This window comes from Pholis gunnellus, assembly GCF_910591455.1.
Source record: "Pholis gunnellus genome assembly, chromosome: 15".
Classification (NCBI taxonomy): Eukaryota; Metazoa; Chordata; class Actinopteri; order Perciformes; family Pholidae; genus Pholis; species Pholis gunnellus.
Genome location: NC_136542.1, coordinates 9,563,471 through 9,588,580, shown reverse-complemented (window position 1 = coordinate 9,588,580; position 25,110 = coordinate 9,563,471). Strand labels below are relative to the sequence as shown.

Genomic DNA, 25,110 nt, shown 5'->3' with positions numbered 1-25,110 from the left:
TTGAAAATGTTGAGCCAATAACACACTTTTACCACTAGATGGAGTTGCAGCCTTAGTATTCGCAGTATGAAGGTTACAACTAGGTACATTTATGAAACTACAACATACTGTGGAGTCTGATTGTTTTGTTGCTAGTCTCTTTTGGCAAGACAGTAAATAACAAGATTATTTATTGCTGCTAATGGTCCAGATGAGGGACTGGTAATATGTGTCAACATTTAATGCCCGACACTCTAGATGAATCCACAAGGTGGAGTAGTTCGGTAAGCTTTTGAGACCAGCAAAGTACAGTAATATACATTTAGACAGTTGTAATCTCTGTCCGCCTAATTGATGTTACACAAATGAAGCGGTCACATCATAGGTATATGAAAAGGTCTTGCAAACGTATTATTTTTGGTAGAGTTGAATAAATGCTACTTTACAGGTGATGCTCTTTAGCTTCCAAGGGCAAGGAAACACATGTATGCACATGTTGATCTGGTGTCATGAATGTCCAATACTTTCAAGATTTATGAATGATTGGTTTCTGATCACCTAACATCCGTTCTTCTGACACCTTGAAGGAAGATCTACTGCTGGTGGGTACTCAATTCTTTGGAAAATTAGACGCACTTCAAGGAAACTCCCTTTGTTTGATTTCCAACCACTCAACCTCAAGATTCATCCGAATACATCCTGTTGTATCAGCATTTCCTTGACATCCAAAAGCAAAAGTCAAGTCAGCATCACCTTCATTTTCTGAATAACACTCAAGTCGTTATTTCATAAATGGATACCACGAAGGCCAATTTGTTTCATAGCTTTTTTTTTTTTTATTTCATTACATAAGAACATACATACAAAGCAAACTTTATAATTAAGAGTTTATGAAACTCACAGCGCATTGTCTGTAGAAATAACACAATCCCTACAAACATTTACAATTAACTCTAGTATAGAGTTCTGATTATACCTAATAAAACCCAAACTCCCATTCAGAAAAAATACCAACATCCAAATTGACTCACACCTTACATACCCACAGCAGATATGTACACATTCGTAAAAAGTTGCAACAGTCTCCAGATCATTAGAAATCAGATTAGATGGGGGGAAATTATACAGGGACAATTATGTGAGATGATGTGAGACTTGGTGTAGAGAGGGTTCTGGTTGGGTGTGGAGTTTAACCCACAAAGTAGGTTTGGAATGCAACACAAAAAAAAAGTTAAAAAAAAGGAAAATAAAACAATGTACCAATGTTTCTACTTCTACCTATAGGGGATCCCAGGTTTTTGGAGGAGGGTATACAAAGCCGGTCGCTTTCAATTTCCAATCCTGGCTTCTGCTTTGGTGTGTTGATTTGTCTGTCCAGGGGCCAAAGAATGAGTCTCTGTTTTCTTGCTCATGCACCACTGTTGATCCCCACTCATCTAGGAAACAGTCCACTTTGTCTGTCTTTTCTTCTTTAAACCCTCCTCCTCCTCCTTTTTCTTCTTCTCCTTCTCTCCCAAATACCTATCCCACCCTTTCTGCCCCTCTTGTCCTCTTGCCCGGAGTGAAGTGGAGACATGTGTTTCCCTGCACCTGCATAGAGAGAAAGGAAGAAAAGTGAAGTCAGATCTCTCTCTCTCTCGCTCTCTCACCCTCCCTCCCCCCCTCCCTGCAGAGGAGAGCAGACAGACTGGCGCCTAGCATGGAACTTTCATTAACCCCAGGCAGATAGCAATGAATCCGCTACACATTCACTGGCCTGTCTAATTGGCAACCCTAATGTGGAGGGCAACGAGACCTTCGTCTCAACAAAGGCTACACTATTCTCGCTGGTGTTATAAGTTTTTTATTTTTAAGTTATGTCATTTTCTCAGTCAAAACAACACACTATTGGAATTCTAAGAGTGCCCCGAAGATATATGCCGTTTCTACACACACACGCATGCATCTTGTGATTATAGCAATTTATAGATACGACATTACTGATGATCAAATAATAAATACATACCATGATCTGCCTTCCTCTTAATGGCACAACCGCCCTTCTTCTTTGGAGAATTTGCGAGCAAGGTCCGCAGTCTGAATGGAGAGCAAAATGAAGCAGTGTTAGACGCTGACAATACTCTTCATCTTATTGCATATAAAACAAGAATAACCGTATGTGCGGGGGTGCAACATGTCTGCCACAACAGCCACATATCAGAGAACATCAGAACAATAGACTAAAATACAATATCAACGCCATGCATGCACGCGGGGATGCACATCGTGTTGCGAGTGGAATCCACTTTACAAAAAATCCAGATCGACGTAAAATTAAAAAGGCTATCTTTTGCAGAAGCAAAGCAGCGATCCGTTTCGTGCAGAGAGCTACACAAGACTTGCTGTTTAGCGTCGGTCCACGCTGCAGCCCGCATCTCCCCTCACCTTTATTGACAACACCATCTCCGGCGTGGCTGTGTCCTCCGCCTCCAGCGCGATCTGCAGGTCGAAGATGTAGTCGATGACGTGTTGCAGGATCTCCACCTGGCTGACCGACTTGTTCTGCGGGATGCTCGGCACCAGCTCCTTCAGCTTGGAGTAGCAGTCGTTCATGTCGCACAGGGCGCCCACCGGCTCCTCCAGACACGAGTGTTTATTCCGGTTGATGGCGAGACTCTGCTCCGAAATGCAGCACACGGCCTTGTAGCAGCTCCTCACCGAGCGGACGGGACTGATGGCTTTCATGATGAATACAAGAAACCACAACAACAACCAGACTCGGCTTGACGATTAAGTGTGAGTTTTTGAAGGGTTTCCTCCTCTTGGGGTGTTCTTTTATCGCTGTCCTGAAACGTTACAGTGCTCTGACAGCGACGTACGCTAAGGTCTTTATACACTAGGCGCTTGCTGACGGCCCCTTTCTCGCATCGTGCTCTGATTGGCCCGTGTAAAGAGCAAGCCAATTCTCATTGGCTGATATCACCTTGTGGAAGGCCTGGAAAGAATGAGGAAATTAGGGCTGGGATGCCTGAAGGGGATTGTCAATCAATTAGTCGCTTCTTCCAGGTGGTGCTATTTGTTTGAAATAGACAGAAAGAAGTTCTCGAAGTGGGGCACGTTACACGTTTTGAAGAATCTCCAGTGAAAAGAGGAATACTTTTAGTTTACAGCAAGCCCACTGAACTATAGAAGCAACTGCAAGGAAAGGTGGACGTTTTAATTCTAGATTTTACCACAGTTTCTATCTCACTTTTATTTGTATTAAAAGCTATAATAATTCCAGACGAATACACGTCTTCTCAAATAAAGATACTTGAATGTTGGATAAGCATGCATCATATTTGTATTGATTGCTGTAAATCCTTCATGAAGTTTGGCTGCATGTCTACTGTGTCAAGACACTGAAAACACTTAATCAAAACTATATATACTTTTATTATGATACCCTATTTTACAATAGGTGTTCAAGCAATGTATGCGCTTGCTTTAGGACTCACTGTCTATGTGCATCCAAAAATAGAAATGTTGAAAATAGGATATTTATACAATATAGGTAAAAGGTCAGTGGAAGGCCAGGTTCTTTTCTACATTAGTAAATTGCTAAGAACAGGTTATTGTGATGGCCGGTCATTGGATGTGGATTTATTGACAGATTATTTATGTTTTGAGAGTTTATAGTCCTTCTCTTATAGCCCACATGCCTTTATGATCAACAATAATTTAACCCACAAAGAATATTAAGGTGCGCTTAATCCGTGCAGTCACGTAAACTGCTAAAATCAAACCCTCTTTTGAGGGGAAACAGCTTTATGAAAACTATATTTTAACAACTCCAAATGTTGCTCCGTTTTAGTTTACATCAAAGCACGTCCCGTTCTGCTCCTATTTGGGTCTTATTTTCCCCTTTTCTCACAATCCTGTTTTGTAGAGGAATGCAGGCCTGAGCCAGCTGTGTGTCCTATCCCAGCCCAGCTGTGTTGATCTAACGCGCCAGTCCCAGACATGCTGGCGCCAGCCTCCCGACGTCATCCATTCACCCCAACGCGCACTCCCCTCTTTGGCAGACGGCCCTCCCTCCCCTGTCCAGCACCAGAGGGGAGAGAAGCACAGGCGCTCAGAGATCCGATTGGATGACCGAGCCTGTCACTCACGGACACAGATCCACGCCCCCCCACGCTTCCCTCCTCCCATATGCAGTTGCACTGAGAGAAAGTTTGAGGAAAACCTTTTTTAATTCTCCATAATTGTGCAATGATGAATGCGCCAACATGGCCTGGAGACAAATCTCGTGATGAAAAGTATCAGGAAAGCAGTCGACATGAGATCATAATTAAAGACAGGACAAACCCATGTCTAACTTTACGCTGTGAAGTAATGTCATTTTGCCTATGTACAGTAGTTAGATAAAGTGGTTGCTCAACGGGCCGTGGGTGCCCGGATGTTGGCCTGTGTTCACCAGACATTTTACAACCGTCTGACCAACTCTGAACTGAGCAACTATCAATTTAAGGTTAAATGGTAGGCTATTATAATTATGTCAAATTGGATATTATGTAACCTCACATGCAACAAAGAGTTGATTAAATATAACACACTATTTTAAGATGATGAGCAATTACACTATGCGTTGTTATCTTCATTTTGGGCACGGCTGGAGATATCCTCTCCATTATGCAGAGGTTTAAAAGATGTTCATGTCACTGTCCCCCCCCCCCCCCCCACAACCGTTGACCCTGTATGACGAGTCACTCACTTTAGAGCAAACCACAATATTGAACCGTGAGACAGGACTACAGTCCAGTGCTATTCTAAAGATATATTGTGTGAGCGGTGCAGAGTATCCAAACAAGACTTTGACCTTAAATATCTTTTTTAAAGATGTCAAGGGGAAGTCAAATATTGCACTAAATTTCCCAGGTCTGGTGGGAAAATAAGTGTTCGTATTTGCTGATTTAGCAAACTGGGTTTAATGGCAAATCAGTTTTGGGATTAGAGACCTCTTTCTCTTGAAGACCTGATTAGTTATTTCTAGGAACTAGGAGCTATTTCTAGGATATCAAAAATGCCAACAGAGTATTTTTTCTCCCATGACAGCGCTTGTCTGCAGATTCCAGAGTTTTCAGTGCGTAAAATCTGTGTGAAACACCCACACAAACACACACCCACACCCTGTCTCTCACTCTCGCTCTCTGTCTCTCTCTCTCACACACTCTCACACACACACACACACACACACACACACACACACACACACACACACACACACGCAGTAGTGTGTCTGGGCAAGGATCAGGTGCTTGTCGGAAAGGCCCCGGACACAATCGGGTCTCTCTTTCAATGGATGGGAGAATTCCGAGCCTGGCGTCAGTGAGTCTGCCTCTCTCCCCGCCCTCCCTCTCCCTCTCCCCGCTCCTCCGTGCAGCTGGACGCAGACAATCAAGCCATCAACAATCGCCATGCATAATTAGCAGCGCCCCTTCTCTCTCCTCTTCTCGACTTCTCTCTCTCTCAATTACATTTTCAATCCGGCGTATTTTATTGACAGCCAAATACTAAGGTAAAAAAAGCAATAAAAAATACGATCACATAATTCTAAGCCTCACCATCTGTTTCAACTCTATGACTGCATGTGTTTCCACGGGGTCTAGAGCTCACCTTTTCACTCATCTTTACCTCTCAAAGCACCTTCTTTCAACATAAACAAAGTGTCTCTTTCTACTTCTGGTAACAACAGAACAGAGTGTAGAGTAATGAGGGTCATCTTGTGAGATGAGACAGAAGGAGGGAGGGAAACCACCATACTGCCATGTGGAGAGGCAGTGTTGTATACAGAAGGGTATCTTTTTCATCCACAAGTGCAGGCCCATCTTGGCGGGGATAATTAAGTGGCAAGAAACACACTGAAACTTAATTCTTTGTATCCCTGGTGTGTGTCGTGCAGGATTCCTCCTCCTCCTCCTCTGCGCCCTGTTTTCACTCTGTCCTTCATCAAAGACGCTACAGTCTTCTCCGTCGGCTTTGAACAGCCTACAGATCCAGACATTTTGTCCCTAGTGACCCAGGCGGCGACATGACATTTAATGCACATTGTTGATTTGTACTGGTCACTTGGTATTTATCTTTGAGTCTCTTGTTCAAGCTTGTGCATAGTGATATTGCCTAGTTTTTAGATGAGAGGATGCCCAATGTATTACAAAAGAAACTCACCCACGCACTTCATTCATTGATTCATTCACTCAGCCAACATGGGCCCATTGTGGCTGTTAAGAAGCACTGCAAACTCTATACAACAGGATCGAGCCTCTTTATGTCTATGACACTGTGGCTGTTTGGTTAACATTAACATATAAGGTATCTTGGTTGAGCCAGATCTAAAAACATATGGGGATCTAACAGACACTTTTTTGACAGAAAGTCTGCATTATAATCTGTAGGGTTTGAAAGGTGTGGGTGTGTATTTTTGCCAGACAAGGAACATTATAACAGAGATGCTCTAGTTGCATCATGGGAATTGTAGGATTTCTGGAACCAAGGAGTAAGAATCTCAGGTGTGAGCAAATGTCCGTCCCAACTATATCTAAATACAATTTGGATGCGAACAGAAAGGGTGACCGAGACATCTGTATCTTTGTTTTGCCACTAATTAGTAATCACTTAAAATGTATGGTAGAGTGAACAGAATCAATTTGTGGAAAAGAAGATGTTCCATTCAACACAGCCTGCTGAAATAATGGCGGTAATGGAAATTTGGTAATGTGGTGCTTGGGGGTACAACGCACCTTAAACCATAATACAACAGAAGTCAGTGACATAAGGCAATAGTTTTACACTATTGGCGCTGCCCATTGTGGGAAATTTGCTGTTGTCATTATCATATTGTCAGGTGGCCCTGTCTATGTCCTTGGCGGTAAATCTTTTACAGTTATGTGACCTCCATTTATTCCCGCATGGAGGCCACACAACTGCATTGCAGGTGGGACACAAGCCACAGAAGGCCATAAAGCCCATGGCCACTAAATAGGGCCAAAACAAGCTGACTGTAATGTTCAGTGTGGCGGGCCGAGAGGCTGCCAGCTGTTGGTCATACTATTGTTTTGTCGTCTTCATCGTCCCTGACTGGAACAGTCCGTTTATTCCGCAGCCATCCAATGAGGATAAACATCTGGCTTTGTGTAAGCATAGTAAAGGCCAGACTCGCTGATCATGGCTGGGGCCAGTTTGGTGTAGGTGATGGTGAACTGATTAGTCATAACACCTTACATCATTCCTCTCAAACAACTTGGAACAGGTTAACAATCTGCATTGTAAATGACCACTTTTGATTAATAAATTGACTTATTCAGGAGAGCCATCGCTGCCGTCTTCAGCCTGCCCAACAGACTGTCAGAGTGATTATTTACAGCCACTCTAGAGCTGACAGTGAGCTTGCTGCTGTAGTCCTCCACTGGATGACCATTAATGGAAGCACTGCAAGCCCCAATTTTCTCCTTCTAAAACCATTCCTCTGTTTTCAAACCAGCAAATAAACACCAAAATGAGTGTCTGCAGACAGCACAGAGACTAAGTGTGTGTGCTAGTCATCTCCACCTTGCCAGGGAAGAGAGAGTCTGGTCCACATCCAGTCTTGAGCTTTCAGTACGGAGCTACATCTTTAACCCAAATCAAGACCATGCCACAATTTGCAGATGACTACCAGATGATAACCATGATAATTAAATACTCTTGTGTAATTGCTGTTCTTACTGTTGTTTTGCGAGTGGGACATTTGTGGTGAATACACTTTAAACTCGCTTGAACTAGGAGTTTGACCTTGTAATTATGGACTGTTTGGGTCTTTTTCTTTTGTGAGACCCCACACAGAGCAGGACCTGTACATAAAGACAACAAAAGTGTTTGAGAGTCGGATCCAAATCCCTTCTTACACTTTCATGCCTCCAAATGAAGTCAATTTTGGATGCTAAACTGCTCCTGAAAATAATGCCGGGAGAAAATGTAAGTACTCAGACTGCAGCTTGATCAGTTGGTTTAAGAAACACAAGCTCGATGGAGGAGAAGGCTGCAAGTTCCAGTGGAAGGAGACAACTGAAACGAAACAAAAGCACCCCCAACATTTTTGACCAATTCGCCGACAACTGTGTATTGAGTTGCAGTGACAGGTTCAGCTGGCCAGCCTGTGCTCATCGCGGTGATCGAGGCCCACTACAGCTATTCAATTCGTCCGCAGACCCCACACAACGTAAGTTCACGCACGTGTCTTTGTGAGGAGACGACATGGGCCGCGGGAGCAAGATGGAGAGATACAAACAGGAAATTTGTATGGGTGATCAGGAAGCCCAATGAAGAGACCAAGCTGAGAGAGTTGAGGAACATTAGTGTGGAAAATGACTGCAGGATAAACTTGAGGGCGAGTGACAGAAAGGAGAAAGAGACAGAGAGAGTCTTTGTTCAAAGTCGTGTATACTATTCACACCAAGTATGACGGAAAATTCAGTCTGTAGTGCATTCCAACTGCATGGAACGTGGAAGTAGAAAGAAATGCCCGGATGTATACTAGATTAAAGAAGAAGTTCTGAGAACGAGACGTGAGCTTACTGGACATACACAACCACCCTAAAATGCACTGCGGCTCTTCAGGTCGTTCAATGGCGGACTGCGACGCAGATGGTTTAAATAATTAGCAGTTGGATAAAAGAATTGCAAATGATGGCGAGTGGCTGGCTTTAAGGCACAGTTAGGATGAAAAACGCGGGAGCTCACACATGTAATGTACTCTAGAAAACACATTTAACTCTACAATATTCATCACTTTAATTTGCCTTGAAGTAATACTGGAAACCATCAAATTGAGTGGAAGAGGTAATGTTGATTTACATTTGTGATAAACAATTCTCCTTCAACGGGTAGCTCGGACCGGTAACGCTTTGATCAATAGTCATGTGATGCAGAGAAGACGTATTGCTTGAGTATACTTGAAAGTAAACAGTCTTGTCTGCTGGTAATTGCTATTTAGTAGGTAGTATGTAGTACATACTGATTGAGTACGTTAGTATGCAGTACATTAGTATGCAATTTTGAGCACAGTCAGAGAGGGATTGAGGGAAAGAAAGACGTGGAGGAGGCTGACTACCGCTGCTGCTGCAGGGGTTCAGCTGGTCAGGCTTCGCAGAGACACACAGACAGAGGCCATTAGGTCCCTGGTGGGTATCTCTGCACCTGTGTGTGTGTCTGTGTGTGTGTCATGTGTTTCTAGGTCAAGTGGGTCCCTGACATCTAAGATGCGCTGCAGCAGTGACTTTCTCCTTCTGTCACTGGCTTTGTATTCTTTTAACACTTCCGTCTTTTGTCTGTCCCCACCCCCTATACACACACACACACACACACACATACATACATGTACAATTATATGTAAGCATGCATGAACACGAGTGCGCACACACACACACACTTGCCACTCCTCCTCATCTCTCCTGTCTCCTCCTTGTGCTGCTAATGAATTGAAACAGTGGGGACTAAGACATGATACACAGCAGATTCCCACCGCTCCCACCAACACACACACACACATCCTTTCCTAATCTGGGTCAGTGGTGCCCCTCTTGGTCACCCCTGTAGGAGCCCTCCAGACGGAGGGGGCAGAGTGGGAGCAGAGAGGTCTGTGCTCTCAGTGACCTGATTAAAAGCTCTTACACAGACTACTGAGCTCCGTAACCAATCAAAAACAACACACTCCCTGGGCCTTGCTACTGGACTGTCGCTCACTCTGTCTGGCTGTCATACACTTGTCTGCTTATGTGCCTCCTCCATTTAGCGTGATTTATATGCTCATATTGTACGTTTTCTGTTCACCCCCACCTCCCAAACACTAGCATAAACCCTCTTCCTCTGAAGTGGCTTTTTAATCACGGCGGTGTGACGTTCACGGCAACATGTGATGGTCATAAGGCCTCGGGGAAAATGGACGCTCTGCCGGCTCGTCAGCTATGCTTTGCCGTATACAGCTGGGCTTTATGGAGCGACTCTAAATTGGGTTTTGTGTGCGAAACCATTAAAAAACACATCGCGTTACTAATGTTATAATGATCCAGTGTGTTTGTCTTTCGCTGTGGGAGTTTTTAAAAACGTATTGCTGTTCTTGTTGTGTCCGTGAACCCTGTTAGGCCACGGCCCAGAGTTTAAGAGACCATCAACCTTCTATGTGACCCATTGTACCTCAGTCATCGCTGTTGTTGCTGCTTATTAGGAGCTCTATGCAAACAAAGCCATGCTTGAAAATGTATGTATTGTTGCTGAGAATAAAAGCTGAAGTAACAGAATCATGAGTCACTCCTAAAGAGAGTAACACCACCAGGAAATGCCTATATCTGTTTATCCATGTCTGGTCTGTGTGTATTGTTTTATGGACACTTCCTGCTAACATTCTCTGGCTACTCTGTAATTTACTGAAAATATCCTCCCACCACTAAGTTAAGAGTCTGGCCAAAGTGGAGGGTCAAAGCCACTCAAGATTTCTAAAAATGTTTCTTCCTCTAATTCCCCAGAATGGCCAAAAGAGGAATATGGTCTGTAGAGGCCAGTTCTGACAAACTGAAAGCGCTTAGGTTCAATGTTCTTTGTATGGCAGGACAGAAAAAAAGAGTAAAGACTCAAACAAAACTAATACATATATGAAAAGATATGTTAAAAGGTTGGTTCACCCAAATGATAAAAAAAACCCTCTATCCTCTGTTGCATTGGGTTGGATGCAGTAATCATAGAGAGGGTGTCCTGGTCGTTGAGTTGTTCCAACCGACATTAGCGTATTTTACTTTCTCATTTATTTTTCAATTGCAGTGCTTCTTTTGGTCTAAACCCCCGGCTTAGACACCTGCAACGTTCCTAGTTTGAGGCAGGAAACGTTGTTATTATGTCATCACCCTCTCTCTTTGTTTACCGCTCCTGTACGTACACTGTCACACTGTCACGCTAAAGTCAAGAACCCTGTAAACAAACTTTAAAAAGTCTCTCAAAATCTCTCAAAACGTACTTCAAATGTTTCTGCACGGCAGATGGAGAGCGACCACTGGGTCAGGCTGACGACCTCAGCGCAGTGAGCTCAGATAAAGACGAGCACTTCAAACGCCACTGATAAGCTTCACAGTGAAGGACGCAGAGCAGCTCCTTTGGCCAAAACAAGAGATAGGCCTGACAAAGCCCAGCTTATGAGAGGTGAGTATTAGTGTTAAACTGATAGAAATCACTGCGTCTCTGCATTGTATTCACAAAGGGCACAAGTGAAAAGATATTTCCACTTGTGGATTTTATGTTGAGTGTCAGCAGAGGATAGGAGTGTGGAGGATTCGCTCAAATGGGACACCCCCTTTATCTAATCAGTGTTAATTCAGTCAACAGTGGCATTTTGTAACTGAATAGGCTTCAGCCTAACGTGACAGACAAGCTATGACATTGTTAGTGGTCAATCAAATGTGTGTGTGTGTTCATTCACATCACAGCAGCCCTATAATGACTGTTTAACAACCCGAGTAGTGCTCACCTGTGTCAACGCGTAGAGTGACTGAGTTAATTATTGTCCTCCAGTCGTCTGTAAGGCCTCGGAGAGAGACAGAGAGATTACAGAGGACAAACGGAAGATCAGATAAACAGAGAAGCCGCCTTTCTTCTCAGCTGCAAAACGGATCGATCTCAAGATTAAAGTTAAACTCTGCGGTTTAAATATCACAGAGAAGCAAAAGCACCGGTGCTCGCGCTCGTTTTAGGTAATGCTCATAAATGACTTTTCTGTTTTGAGCCAGATGTGTGCCCCCCTCTTGTTAGGGAGGCAGATGATTCCACCCTCCCCGACCAACAACAACACTCCAATGTTAGGCTAACCTCCTGGTGACTTTATCGCAGCATCTGGCAAACGTTAGGCTTCACCTGAACCCACCGTTTATGCTGTAATCTGAGCGGCGTTCTTACAGATGCGGCTTCAGTAGGCAAAGCTGTGTGTGTGTGTGTGTGTGTGCGATCATGTATGTACTCTCGCATCTGTGTGCTCTCTGGGCTCGGCTCCCCTCGCACGGGTTTAAAAAGACAATTGCTCGGTTCAGGATGGGAACCAAATAAGCCGGTGCGGGCACAGCAGGGGAGCCCTTTTCACAGGCCGCACAATAACCACCCAGCCCCAGAGAACACATTGCCTGGCTTGCCTTATGAACGCACAGCAGTGACAGTGTGCCGCGCACGTGGTCGAGACGGGTCTATGTGTCCTTTTGTTAACAGCGACTGATAAGTGAAAAAAAAAAAACAGACAAGACCTATAAGACAATAATACCACACTCCCTGCACAGCTGGCATATTTTCTGAGAAGCTATTTCCTGTAAAAATTCTGACACGGGAATAATGATGGCTTTGATTGGGCCCCAGTTAACGGGAGGCACTTCCTGTTCCTTTGTATTGGTTTCATTGTGAGGCGATGGGGTGGGAGGGGGAGGAGGGGGCGAGGCAGGGTTTGAGGGAAACAGCTGCTGGAGATGACACAGTCAAGAACATCCCTGTGACCCCCACCCTGACACACACACACAGACACGCACACACACACACACACACACACACACACGCACACACACACACACACACACACACACACACACTATCACCTCTTGCATTGTTTGGTTTCAACCTGATTTCCTAACTGTTGACCCAGTTAAATCTTCTCTTAACTATCAGTGTGAGTAGAGCCAGTTGAGACATCGTTTTCACAAAGGCAGGAAGTGACCGTAAAACATTTGCTCTAAATTGTCAAGAAAAATGTTACTCAGAGATCATCTCACGGGCCACCATGGCATCTTAAAGTTCAAAAACACCAGACTTAAATCAGTCACTGATTACTGAGCTAATCATCTCTGGTCTAGAGTCCTGACCAACGAGAATATCTAGATTAGTGTGGCTCTGTTCAGACAACATAGGGGTAATACCTAGTGCACCCAGTTACAAGAAACCAGGGTAAGACTGAATTTCCATATAAGATCAGAGAATTCTTTTACCTGCAATGGAGACCAGATGAATGGGGGAGAATTAGTCAGACACCAATTTGCCACCAAAATAACCCAGGGTTGAATTAATTACTGCCACAACAAAACTGAGAACAAGTGAGCTGTGAATAAGGATTCAACAGCAATGATGATAAAACCCCCCCCCAAATATAGCTTTCTGGTTTATACAATCTGTTACGAAATGCCATGAAAAGGTTAGGGGGTTGTCTTGTCTGTTTTGTTTGCACATTTCTAAGGGAAGTGTCACTTGTTATCTCTAAAGGAAAGTCTGTGGTTCTCGAGTTAATTGCTGCAAAAAAATGCAGGTGCACGTTGCATTTACTCATCTTTAAGAGAACCTAGCACACGCCGTAGTTATTTGATTGCACGCACACTAACACACTCTTGTGCCTTTATGCATACACACCCACATTTACTATCTGAGTGAGATTTTCCATTAGTGTTTTTGCAGAGATCACAAGTTGTTCTGTTTCCTGCCACACAGTGTTTCGCCACAGAAGCTAACCAGTGTTCATGCTCTCTCTGCTCGGCATTAAAGATGATCACTGGAAAATCATCAGCACATCACACACCGCCTACCACAAACACAGATGCATGAACACAAACACAGTTACTGTTCAGCTCTATTTTGCAATCATTGTCCTGTTTTTTTCCTCTCCTCAACTTATTTGTTTATCTTATTTTTTTGTACTTTTCTAGTCTCATGTATTAGCTTTTCCACTATACCATTCTTCTGCTCTTTTTTTTATTTTCTCTGTCAGTCCTCTCATCCCTCTCTATAGCAGTGCCAGTCTCTGAGGAGGGCTGATGTGAGCTCCAGATGTTGAAGTAGACTGGCTGGAGACAGAGAGGGCAGAGGGCTCCCCCATACCCCCTTCTTCTCTCCTCTACTCAAGCTTATATTATAAAGCTGAGCTTTTTTTGTGTTTTGCTGGATCTCTTAGGCTTCTGCGCTTTCACACACTCACACGCTTGCTTTTGCCTAAAAATAAGAATTTAAGTCCGCCTCTGTTTTTTGAGGACATACATGTGTTTAAACTATGTCTTTATTTGTGTTCATACTAAATGCATAATCTAAAATTGGTTGTCCCACAGCGACCTTCCTACAGAATGCCAAATACCATTTTCTATTGAAAGATATGTGCTCCATATAGTATTTGATTATCTATTAACAGCTCCTCTTCCTGTGGCTCATAGAGAAACATTACTACAACCACATCACATGATTGTGTAAATACAAAGTATGGTACAAGTCTACAAATACAACACACTTCACCACTATATGCTTGTCAAAACTGTCAGTCAGACAATAAATATCTGAACATAAATAGTGAAGTAAATGTCCTGGATACAGCAATATAAATTCACATGTTAAGAATGTCACCTGCTGGTAGTGTCTTTCTTTAGTTGTTGTCTACACATCTCTGCCTCGTGGTCTCTCTCTCACTCTCTCTCTCTCTCTCTCTCTCTCTCTCTCTCTCTCTCTCTCTCTCTCTCTCTCTCTCTCTCTCTCTCTCTCTCTCTGACTTATTTTCCGGCTCCCCCTCTCTCTCTCTGTCTTCTTTTCAGTCTCTCTCTCTCTCTCTCTCTCTCCTCCTCCCTCCCTCTCTCTCTCTCTCTCAATGTAGAAGTTGTTGTCTTCTCATAAGGCCTCATGGGTTAGGTCAGGGGTCGTCTAGCCTCTAAAGACACTATCTCTCTGTATGTGAACATCCATCCATCACTGTGGATACAATGTCACCTTCCTCACCTCTTGTCCCACACTGCATCTCTCCCCCTCCTCACCCCCACTCACCGTCATTCGTTTGTGTCCTGCGTTCACTCACCCGGTCCCCTCCCTCGACGGCCTCGCTGGTTCTTCCCCTTCAAAGCAAGCATTGATCACCGGCGGACACAGATAGACATTTAAGAGAGTTGTAATCTGTGTCTGTGCAGCAGCAGGGGTCACACTGTGAAATTAGGCTGCATGCCGGGGCTAATTGAACTCAGGGGTTACTAGCGCGCATCGTTGACCAGGCACGTTACTTAGCATATCTTAATGTGCTGATAAGATCCAGTGTGTGTGTGTGTGTGTGTGTGTGTGTGTTACAGGTAATTTGAAGTAAAAATAACAAACTGAACAACAAGGTAGCCTTTAGATAAGTGGAGGAAAGTGTGAGTTTAGTGGTTTCAAGTGTTATTGCTTTACGTTACGGGAAAAGAGTCCCGCTTTCAGTTTGCTGCCATAAAAAAACACCTGAAACATGTTGATTCTATTTAATTAGGCCAAAGCGTGATTGCCTGGCTGTTGTTTGTGAGAGAACAGGAGGTTTGGAAATGGATCCAGTTTGCCATTAAACAATAGCTTACACAAGTACAGTACATGCACCCACATACAAATATATAAAAAAGGAGCTGGCAAGTGTTAATAAGTCCTTGTCGCATAGGAATAAACATAGAAGCTAGGAAACCCACATTAAAATGCACACAGATCTCTCAGGCAACTTTTCCCCTTGATGTCTTGGCTGTTGTCCTCATATAAGAGACCACAACTCCTCTGTAACTCAATTTCACACTTGTCACTCTCAAAATAGACTGTCCACATTATCTTTACAGCCACACGAAGAACACAAATACAATCCACACAAATTCTAGTGTATTCAAAAGGTCCCATTAGGAAGCGAATGGGTATTTTGAAATGGCTGCTTGATCCACTTTGCTGTAATTAGAGCACTTACCAGCACACCGATGCGTAATGCATTAGTCCGATCACTGCTAGCAAATTAAGACTTGTTTCATTTCACCTGCTGTGACCCGACATCTCCTGAATATTATTAAGAAGTAGCTATTCTGGATTTCCTGTGAGAATTAGGAAACACAGAATAGGGCCACAGTTAGAAGTTCATATAGCTCTTAACAACGTACACACTTGAAGTTAAAATGAGAGTATGGAGCTTTTGGTGAACAGCAGTCACGGTGGCTGCAAAGTCACAATTGCAGGAGAAGGGTAAACGCGGTCATTACGTGTGTCCAGCCTTTTTTACTTCAGACCAAATTGCCTCTACATGCAGACAGACAGGCATTCTCAGCCTCCTTTGCCCATCTGGAGCAAAGGCTCAGGAGTTGCAACAGTGTAGACGATGACTTTAATAAATGTGTGTGCATGGCGTGCTTGATGCCCCTGTGCTCCCCCTTTCCTCTATTGCAGTTCTCTGTGGCTTGACTTTTGACCTGGTCATCTGACCTTTCCCGGTGCTTACTGCTCCTCGGTCGTCCAGCTGTGAAATAGAGTCTGTTTGTAAGAGCACATCTGTGCTGTCCCTACATACTGAAGGAGCTCTGTGCCCCTTGAATGAAAAACGCCTGATAGACACATTTGTCTGTCTCCTGATAGACTGGGTTCCTACGTTGAATCCTCTTGGCCTATTTACTCGCACTTAAATCTGCGCTGTAAAAAGTATTTTTATCACTGCTCTTCCATTCTTTATTTCCCCCAGATTCCTTGCCCCCTCTGCAGAAGGACAGAGGAACTGCATACTCGTATGGACTAACACAATTTCCAGTTCGGTATTTGATACTCAGGATTGGTGGGAGGAGACAAACCAAAATAGTCCGAAATATGTAAATCAGTTGCAAACAAACCACAATAGAATTACTTTGGTTATCCTTAAAGCTTTCCGTTTTTTCGTGCACTTTATTTCCTTTCTCGTAAGAGATGAATATCAACATTTGACACGGTCTTATATAAGAATATTATATACACAGGGTTGATTTATTAGACTGACAGGAATGTTTAAGATTATTGTCAAACCTTTACCAGAGAAAGGAAACAGAGCACACTGATTTCCGTCACATGTGACTGATGCAGACACTTTACCTCACAAATCTGTCTTGAACAGAATAATACCTTTTTTAAAGGGCAGTTCCTGCAACTTTGTGGATACGGTGTAAGCCCGTGGATGCTAAGCTACTGTGCCTCGAAATCCTGTCCCTCTATTTCTCCCCACATCCTTCTTTCTATTTGAACTCGTCGGGTCCCCAGTACAGCACACAGGGCCCCCTTTTCGTCTCCTCCCATCCCTTGCGTTTTCTCTCCTTCCTCTATCTTTCTCTCTCTCTCTCTCCCCCCTGCTAGGATCCCCACAGCTGCGCGGACCAGGTGCGTTCCGCCCCGACACACGCACACTGAGACACACATACACATATATATGGAGCGACACACACAAACACACACACACACACACACCCGCCAACGGACGCAGCAGGAAATGCCTAATACCAGTTTTAGAATGATGCCACTATGCCAGCTTGACAGGGAGGCTGCAGGATCTGTCACCAGAGAAGGCAACAGAGAGAAAGAGTAGTATCTTGCAGCTGATTGGAGATACAAAAAAAAAAAGTAGAAACTGATAGAATGAAACAGTTACTTTATTCTGAACATTATGTTCTAGTTTTAACTCCAAACAGTTGACAAAACTCATAGTTTCTTAGCCCATAAACAGCATCTACACATGGCCTACTTCACTCTCCGTGGAGGTCCATTTCCAACACTGGACATCAAGAAACTCAATCTCTCCTGGTACGGTCGAAATATATCCAACTACACCTCTCTCCAGGGATCCTTAAGTAAAAGGGAACTCTGTCTGTGCAAGTGTGTATGAGTGACTTTGCACACATGTGTGAGATTATGTGTGGGTGGGTGCACATGTGTTCTTACAACAAAAAAAAAGTACCAGTTATTTTGGTCTGTGGCTCACCACAGCTCACACTCTCCCCTGTCTTGTACTCATCTCACGCAGCCCCAAGAGATGAGGGGCAGAAGAGTGTGACAGGCGGAGAAGCAGGTGAGCAAGACAAAGGCATATAAGTAAAAGTAGAGGAGAAGAAGAGGAGGCTGACGAGGAGGAAGAGGTATTTGTCATCAAGTGTTATGGCAATGTGCGAGTTTCATTTGGTGAGTCAGTCATGAGGCCCTGGTAGCCATCACAGAGCACGTTTCCTGTCAAACATGGATACACAAAATATACTGTACATCTCTTAAGTATCTCTCAAAATGAACTTGTATTCTCACATTTGAATATTGGGGAAGTTCAGAAGTACTTAATTCTATCTAACAGCAATAACACAGTGAAATCAAATTTGAATAGATGTCAACTATTTAACTAGGGCTACAACTAATTATTATTATATGTATTAATCTGCTGATTAACTTATTGTTTACTAACATAAAAGTACCTCTGGAACAGGGTTACTTTCAGTCTCAAGAATTGCTAACAAAATGCGTGATTTGAGTCAAAAATCACCCCAAACATTTTGGAGCAAATCCTGTTCTGTATATCTGCCAGCAACTGTAATTCCCCTCAATAATAGCAATCCACTTTGAACGGTCTATCACACAGTTTTGTGCTGAACATGTGCTGTTCCCCCCATCATTATGGAGCCTGAGGCAGATGTACTGTATCCTCCTTAGCACTCAGCACCAGCAGCACTCACACATGAAGAACAATACGAAGAACAATACAAAGACATCACAGAATCCCGATTCAATTTCATATCTCAAAAAGTTGGGCAACATTTGATCAGTTGACGTGCTGGCTACGGTCAACATATTTGGATACGCTGTCACAGCTGAGCTGATGATGTAATCCTAATGACAAATGTGTGTTTAGTTTAGTTCAATTCAATTTGTTGACTTCATGTTGATCTGACAGTGAAGCAAAGTTTGCCGTTGGCCTGTTAGCAGAAACTACACCACTGATAAAACAAATCCATTTTAAACTGGCTTTAGTTTGTTATTTGTAAATAGTATTACACTACATGAGCAAAATGTAATATCATTATCAATCCACAACTTTTTATTCTAAATGCATTTGCTCAAGAATAGAAATCCATCATGCTATACTGCTCATTTTTTTAAATGTAAGGCATTTACTCTCGAGCATTTGAAATAGAAGCTTTGAAACTGAAAGCTTGTACATGACACTAATGGAAGTCAAGCTAAAAATGTAGTGCTGCTATCTGTGGAGGAGTTCATCTCAGAGGTCAACCTGACCAGAGACAAAGGTGCACCAGAACAAAAAGGCCTTTGCATTTCATTGTTATGGAAACTCAAGACAGGCCGCCACATACGAACACAAAAATGCACACACACACACACACACACACACACACACACTTCAATGTAGCCACGATGCCACCGCAAACATTTCCATTCACTGACTGTCAGGCCAGTGTTTCCACCAGCGGATGTTTTTTGAGGCCAGTGTTTCTTTGAAAAGACACAGAGGGCCTAAGACAGGCAGGAGTAAGCTCCATCAGCTATTTAAGCACGCGTCTTCTGTAGGATACTTGAAGTTCTACCTTTCTAGAACTCTTTTTGATCTAAGCCACTCTTCTGTTTGATCGTAGATGCACGGTTTAAAATGTATTTTATTTTTCTTCAGAAATTGCTTCATAGACAGAGAGAGAGAGACCACTTGCATAGTGGCCCAGACTTAAATATATATTCATTAAAATGAGTAGATCAGTAAAAAAGTAAATAAAAAAGGCACTAAATCTCTACACAAAAAGTAAACACACACACCGCACACTCCAACAGGAAGTGTGGGTGTTTGGGAGCAGCTGCATGGAGAAGCATCAGACACAGCTTCCTCCTGGTGCAGCGCAGCATCTCATCTCTTTTCTCCCCCTCTAGTTACTCATTTCCTTCACATCTCCAACACAGACCGAAACCTATATCCAGCCAGAAACAGACAATACCACTCATGCCAAAAAAAAACTGAACACAACAAGATTCAATCTGTCCCGTTCCTGTCCTCTCTTTCTTCAGAAAAAAGTGACACACCAGCACATCACCACCTGAAAGTCCAAATGTTGCACAACACTTTCCTGCGTTGAGCTCTAATCTAGGGCTTGTTGATCGCGTTAAAACTTGACTCCACTCTCACACCTGTGCGAGGTGAGGCTCAGATGACTCAAGGCGCAGATGGACAGCAGATAAAGCCAGAAAACATGACATACGAAAGTGATGTTTTGGAAATGTAACTGTTACATCAGAGCCTCAGCTGTAGATTGTCGATCTTTCATGTTGCGCAATCATCTTGGTAGGGGCTTGATTATAAAAAAAAACGAGATGATAAACAGGATATGCTGCATCTGCCAGTGAATATGAAAATGAACCAGTTGAATATAGTGTCTGAATCAAGGCCAGTGGAGCCTTCCTCTAACAGGAGACTGCACAGGTGCAAGTGCCTTCACATCTTTTTGTTTCCCTTTCTAGTTTTCTATTCTTGCTTTCTGTTCCACACCAGCGTGCTATCCCTGTGTCCCATTCCAACCAGCATTCCTTCGTCCTCTACTTTCCTTTAACTCCTCTCCTCAGCCCCGTTCTGTCAGCAGCACACCCCCAGTTAAGTGGTTACTGCGCTGAAGACACTAAGCAGTTATTTCGGTGTTTCCTGTGTGTCATGTGGTGGTAGCTCGAGCTAGGCTAGCATGGCTGACAACACACAGGCTCCCAGGTGCAGAGTGTCACAGCGTGGGCCATCAGCCAGAAAGCCAGTGGGCCAGTTAGCAAGCCAACTCGGCCCTGCAGCACATGCTGCCCTCTACCCCCACCCTTAACCCATTGCTATTCCCAGCGGAGAGGAGGAACAGGCTCGTGACATTTTCTCTATGGGGAAAGAAACGCACGCCTGTGTTTGTTTGAGCTTGCCTTTTTAGTTTTTATTCATGTGGGCATTGGAAACAGTTGGTTTTTACGTGTCATCAACCAGTCAAACTGATGACACTCTGGTTATGTGCAGTTCTACTGCATTTGGAATAAGCTTTCTCCCCCGGAGTTCAGGGGTCAGACTGCGCCGACGGAGAACACCTCGAGTTGAACCAGCATGCAGGCGCACCAGGGTTCGCCGTCTTCCCCCGGCTCACCCCCAGGCTGCAGATGCATCGACCCAGACAAGGCTGCACTTCTCTGGGCAGCACAGAGGGACTGCTGTGCTCCGGTTTCTGGAGCCCTGATGCTCCGATTGAGACCCTGCGCCCATGCAGGAACCAGAGGGAGGGGAAAGGGAGAGCAAGGGAGGGGATGCAAACACATCTGGCATCCGCAAAAACCCTGCACACAACTTTCATATCATCATGAGAGAAACGTAAAGGCCGTACAGAAAAGCAAGCTCAGTTTTGCCTGCGGCTATCACGCATGCAACAGAAGACGCACACACCCACACACAAACCCAATTGCGTGCCTACTACCTCTGCAATCTAGAAAAGTAATTATGTGAGGAACAGGACAAGAAGTCACAACAATTCTCCAGCTGGTAGGGCAGCACCAGAATACACCACTCTCTGCTATTGTTCTATTTATACAACTCACCAAATAATGCCGCGTTGGTGTCAAAAGAAACAAGTTATTTAGTGACATAGCAGCTACAGAGGAGAGGGTATTTAACAATGCTATTCCCAATGATGTTTACATACCCGGTACTTTATATGCATACGGCAAGATCTATTAAAGACGTCAAGGGGAAGATAAATGAAAAGCCGTGAAAGGAGAACACAACAGAGAGCGTATCAGAGTGCAAGAAATTTGTGTGGGTGCACGTCTCTGCAAGGTGTCTTTTTGCGTGGGCGATGCCTTTTGCATTAGGCGGCGGTACAGGACGGAGTTAGAGGTAGTGGTTGGGACGTGTGTTTATATGTGTGTGTGTGTGTGTGTGTGTGTGTGTGTGGGGGGGGGGGGGTAAGAGTGCACAGTTCTTCTGATAAACAACCAACACCTCTTTCTCCGTTTCAGCCGACTATTCCACAGTTCCAAGCGTTGTTCTCTCAGACCTATTCTCACATATAGTTGGGCGAGAAGGAAAACGCATGCTTGTAAGGGTATACGAGATATCAAATGCATATACACAGTGGTGTTGGTGTGCCTGTGAGCTGCCTCCTCTCTTCAGGGTGACTGAGTATTAGCCAGTGAGAGGCATAGCAGCGAGCTGGAGCGGTATGCTCTTTGTGGCCAGCTGTGGGGCCATTAAAGGCCCATCTGCAGACAATAGGCTCTGTCTGAAGGGCACACACAGCCTGGTTCCTGTCCTGCCCTGCCTCACTGTGTTTGTGTATGGATGCGTATATGAGAGTACCATGCATTTCCATGCCCCATTTTAATCTGTTACAAAAGGAATACACAGAAAACATACACTTACTACTACATCTACTAAGCAGCTACTGCTAAATGTAATTCTAACAGGTCTGCATTAAACATTGTAAAATGTCCACAGCAACTACATATATAACTCATAACTTTATAATTCTCTGCAATGTGTCAAAGATAAACAGAATCGTGCTGTGGTTCACTGAAGCTGGCATCTCTTGTTGAAGTCAAGACATAAACAGGTTTCACCGTGCGATTCAAGCTTTCATACCATCCTCTTTTCAAAGGGGAGGAAATGAAGATCACTTTATTAAAAGGTTATCTCCTGTCATACACTCGCCAAAACACAACAGCATGCAAAAATAAAGGCGGGCACAGGAAAACAGCTAGCTGGCCCAACCACATACCACTCAGAGCGGTTCGATCAAGTCAGCCACAGCTTCACATGCCCTGACACACACACACACACACACGCAAGCACGCACGCACACAAACAAGGCTGCTGCATGCAGACACATGCAAAAAATATCCGTCCCAATACTAAAATAGGCCTCGAGAGGTTGCACCTGCACCTGTGCCCTGGTCCACACCTACACACAGGTGTCAGGATGTGACACATACACACAGACAGAAAGAAAGATAGCAGAGAGGGAGGGGGAAAAACGAGAGCTGTGTGAATCACACTGCTGCGGTCGACCAAAAAGCTTTTTCTAGATATCATCTCCGTATTTCGGAGTCTAATGATGAGTGTGATTTTCAGTTTTAAATAGACGTTCCGGCGTTTGATAATCCAAAAAAAAAAGTACTGCACACAATTCGGTAATTCCTCAGTTCTCTCGGATATGTAATTATATAATGTATGACAGGACTTCTATACATAATTATGGGTTTGCGGGGAGTGGAGTGAGGGTTTAAGCAAAGTGTGTATCATATTGAATACTTGAGTGCCTCAAGTGTCTCATTCTGCAATCTAGAATGAGTGGAGTCTCTAATGGGTGCAACTGTGTGTCACACTGAGTCATACCCATTTGTCCCTCAGTGGTATGGTCCATTCTCCAATCGGGCAGAAAAGGGCGAGAAATAATTTAAACAGTGGCTTATCTTTAAAATATATATATAAAGCTGCATGGGCAGAAATATTACACCGTCACACACAAGCACATGCACGGCACATAAAGAAAAAAGTTGAGATTGAATTTATTATTTCCAAAGTGAGACATTAACAAAATAGAGGCAGTATACATTCTTTTACACGGGCTAATCACTGTAAAATCATAACAATAAGACTGCATTCAATTCGAGCATTATTGCGTTTCACTTTTACTAAGCTACTGATTATAATGAGTAAGTAATAAGAAAAAGTACCGTCTCTGACAGCACGTCTGGGCTCTGCCAGAGTGTTCTGGTTTTAAGACGGATGTGAAAAGGCTGCTGAATAGTAAAACCATGAGGGTTGGTCGATTTTCTGCCAGTCAACAAACTTCGGAAGACAAAAGTGTTTACATGGTGAAAGAGCACAATACACTACATGGAAGTGGATGCAACAAAAACGTTCCGCCGATGCTCTATGTTCTTTGAGAAACATTGCCACCTTGTGGCATCTGACTTTTGCTGCAGTCCAACTAGACACTGCTCCAGCTGCACGACAAACCTCAAGTTTAATTCCCTTTTCACTCAATTTATTTAATTTCCCTTCCTGTCTTTTACAAATGGTTTTAATGCATTTTATGTCTTATGCAAAGCACTTTGTGTTGCCTTTGTGTTTCACAGGTTCTATACAGAGAAAGTTGTCTTACGGTTTACAAATATAGTTTTTATGTGTATTTTTTGAATATATGTACATCTGTACATAGTAGTTATGTTTAATCTTTGTCCAGGGGGTTGCCCTTGTTTTTAGCTGTATGTCTATTTGTATACACTGTTTATTTTCTATTTCATATGTACATACAGAGCAACGGACGGAGTAAAATCCCTTTTATATGCACACACATACTTGGCCAATAAAGCTAATTCTGACACTATATTCATCCTCCATAGCTCACAGACAAATACACATATTAAAGCGTTGATTATAAAAGTTTGCTGAAGCTCTGTAATGTATTTGCAATCTCACTAATATGTCGTTGTGTCAGAAAATACTAATACATACCCTGAGTAATATAATTAACCAGTGTATCAAAAGGAAAAGATTAGGATTAATCAAGGCCCAAATAACAGCCTTCAAAAAAAAATCCTCATCCTTTTCTTTCTCACCCCACATCCCTCACAGTTCATCCTTCCTGGCTCCAATGGGACAAGCGACTCCGGTTCCTTTGAGGCCACAATAGCCATTAGGGACCTTCTTCAGATACTGCTGGTGATAGTCCTCAGCGTAGTAAAACAGCTGCCCCTCCCGGATCTCTGTGGTGATGCTACCGTAGCCTTTCTTATCCAGCTCCTAGGGACAAAATACAAAACACCTCATTTTTAAACCCATGTTTCGATGCATTTCATACAGAGTGAAATGACAAAAGGTTATGAGGTTAGATTTAAGGTGTGTTCACTTAAACTTGGGAGATACAGAACTTCTGGCCTCCTTAATCAACAGCAATGCTGTGAAAGGTTGAAATCACTAAAAACAAGACCTATGAGGAAAACATCCCTAGTATGCAGCATCTTCATATGCTCAGGTGATTCTGTAGCCTGTCTCCGACCCCTCAGTCATGACATACATTCAGTGCTACTTTCTCCGTTTTCTAAAACTTCCTAAAAAAAAAAAAAAAGGTACACGCCTCTTTAAACGGTTGTTTTATTCTGTAGTGTATTGGATGTGAACTTTCAACTCACTAATACAGTAAAGAGGTTTGCGCTCCACAGCTAGAAAGCAGGGTGATTGAGTGACAGAAGAAAGGAACATATTTCTCTTTCAGCAGTGCAGCTTGCCTCTGTGGCTCTCTCTGTGGGACAAAGCATCAAAGAGTATCCGCTCTCTTTGAGAACTCTTTAAGACACTTTCAT

At 43.5% G+C, this 25,110-nt stretch overlaps 2 protein-coding genes across 2 annotated transcripts in view; both read right to left on the bottom strand.

The window, feature by feature from the left end:
- Positions 1-797: 797 nt before the first annotated feature.
- On the bottom strand, positions 798-2,808 carry id3 (inhibitor of DNA binding 3). The gene is made up of 3 exons (XM_079174876.1): positions 2,404-2,808; positions 1,985-2,055; positions 798-1,569 (listed from the first exon to the last, which is right to left on the bottom strand). Exons 1-2 carry the CDS (start codon positions 2,701-2,703, stop codon positions 2,002-2,004), a joined length of 354 nt encoding a protein of 117 aa, XP_079031002.1. The 5' UTR covers positions 2,704-2,808; the 3' UTR covers positions 798-1,569; positions 1,985-2,001.
- A 20,495-nt stretch (positions 2,809-23,303) lies between these two features.
- msrab (methionine sulfoxide reductase Ab) overlaps positions 23,304-25,110 on the bottom strand; it is a gene marked incomplete at its 5' end in the record, with an annotated part of 31,441 nt that continues 29,634 nt past the window's right edge. The window contains one exon of the mRNA XM_079174595.1: positions 23,304-24,550. Within this exon, the coding sequence (XP_079030721.1) occupies positions 24,377-24,550 (174 nt within the window). The 3' untranslated portion in view covers positions 23,304-24,376. The remainder of the gene's footprint in view (positions 24,551-25,110) is intronic.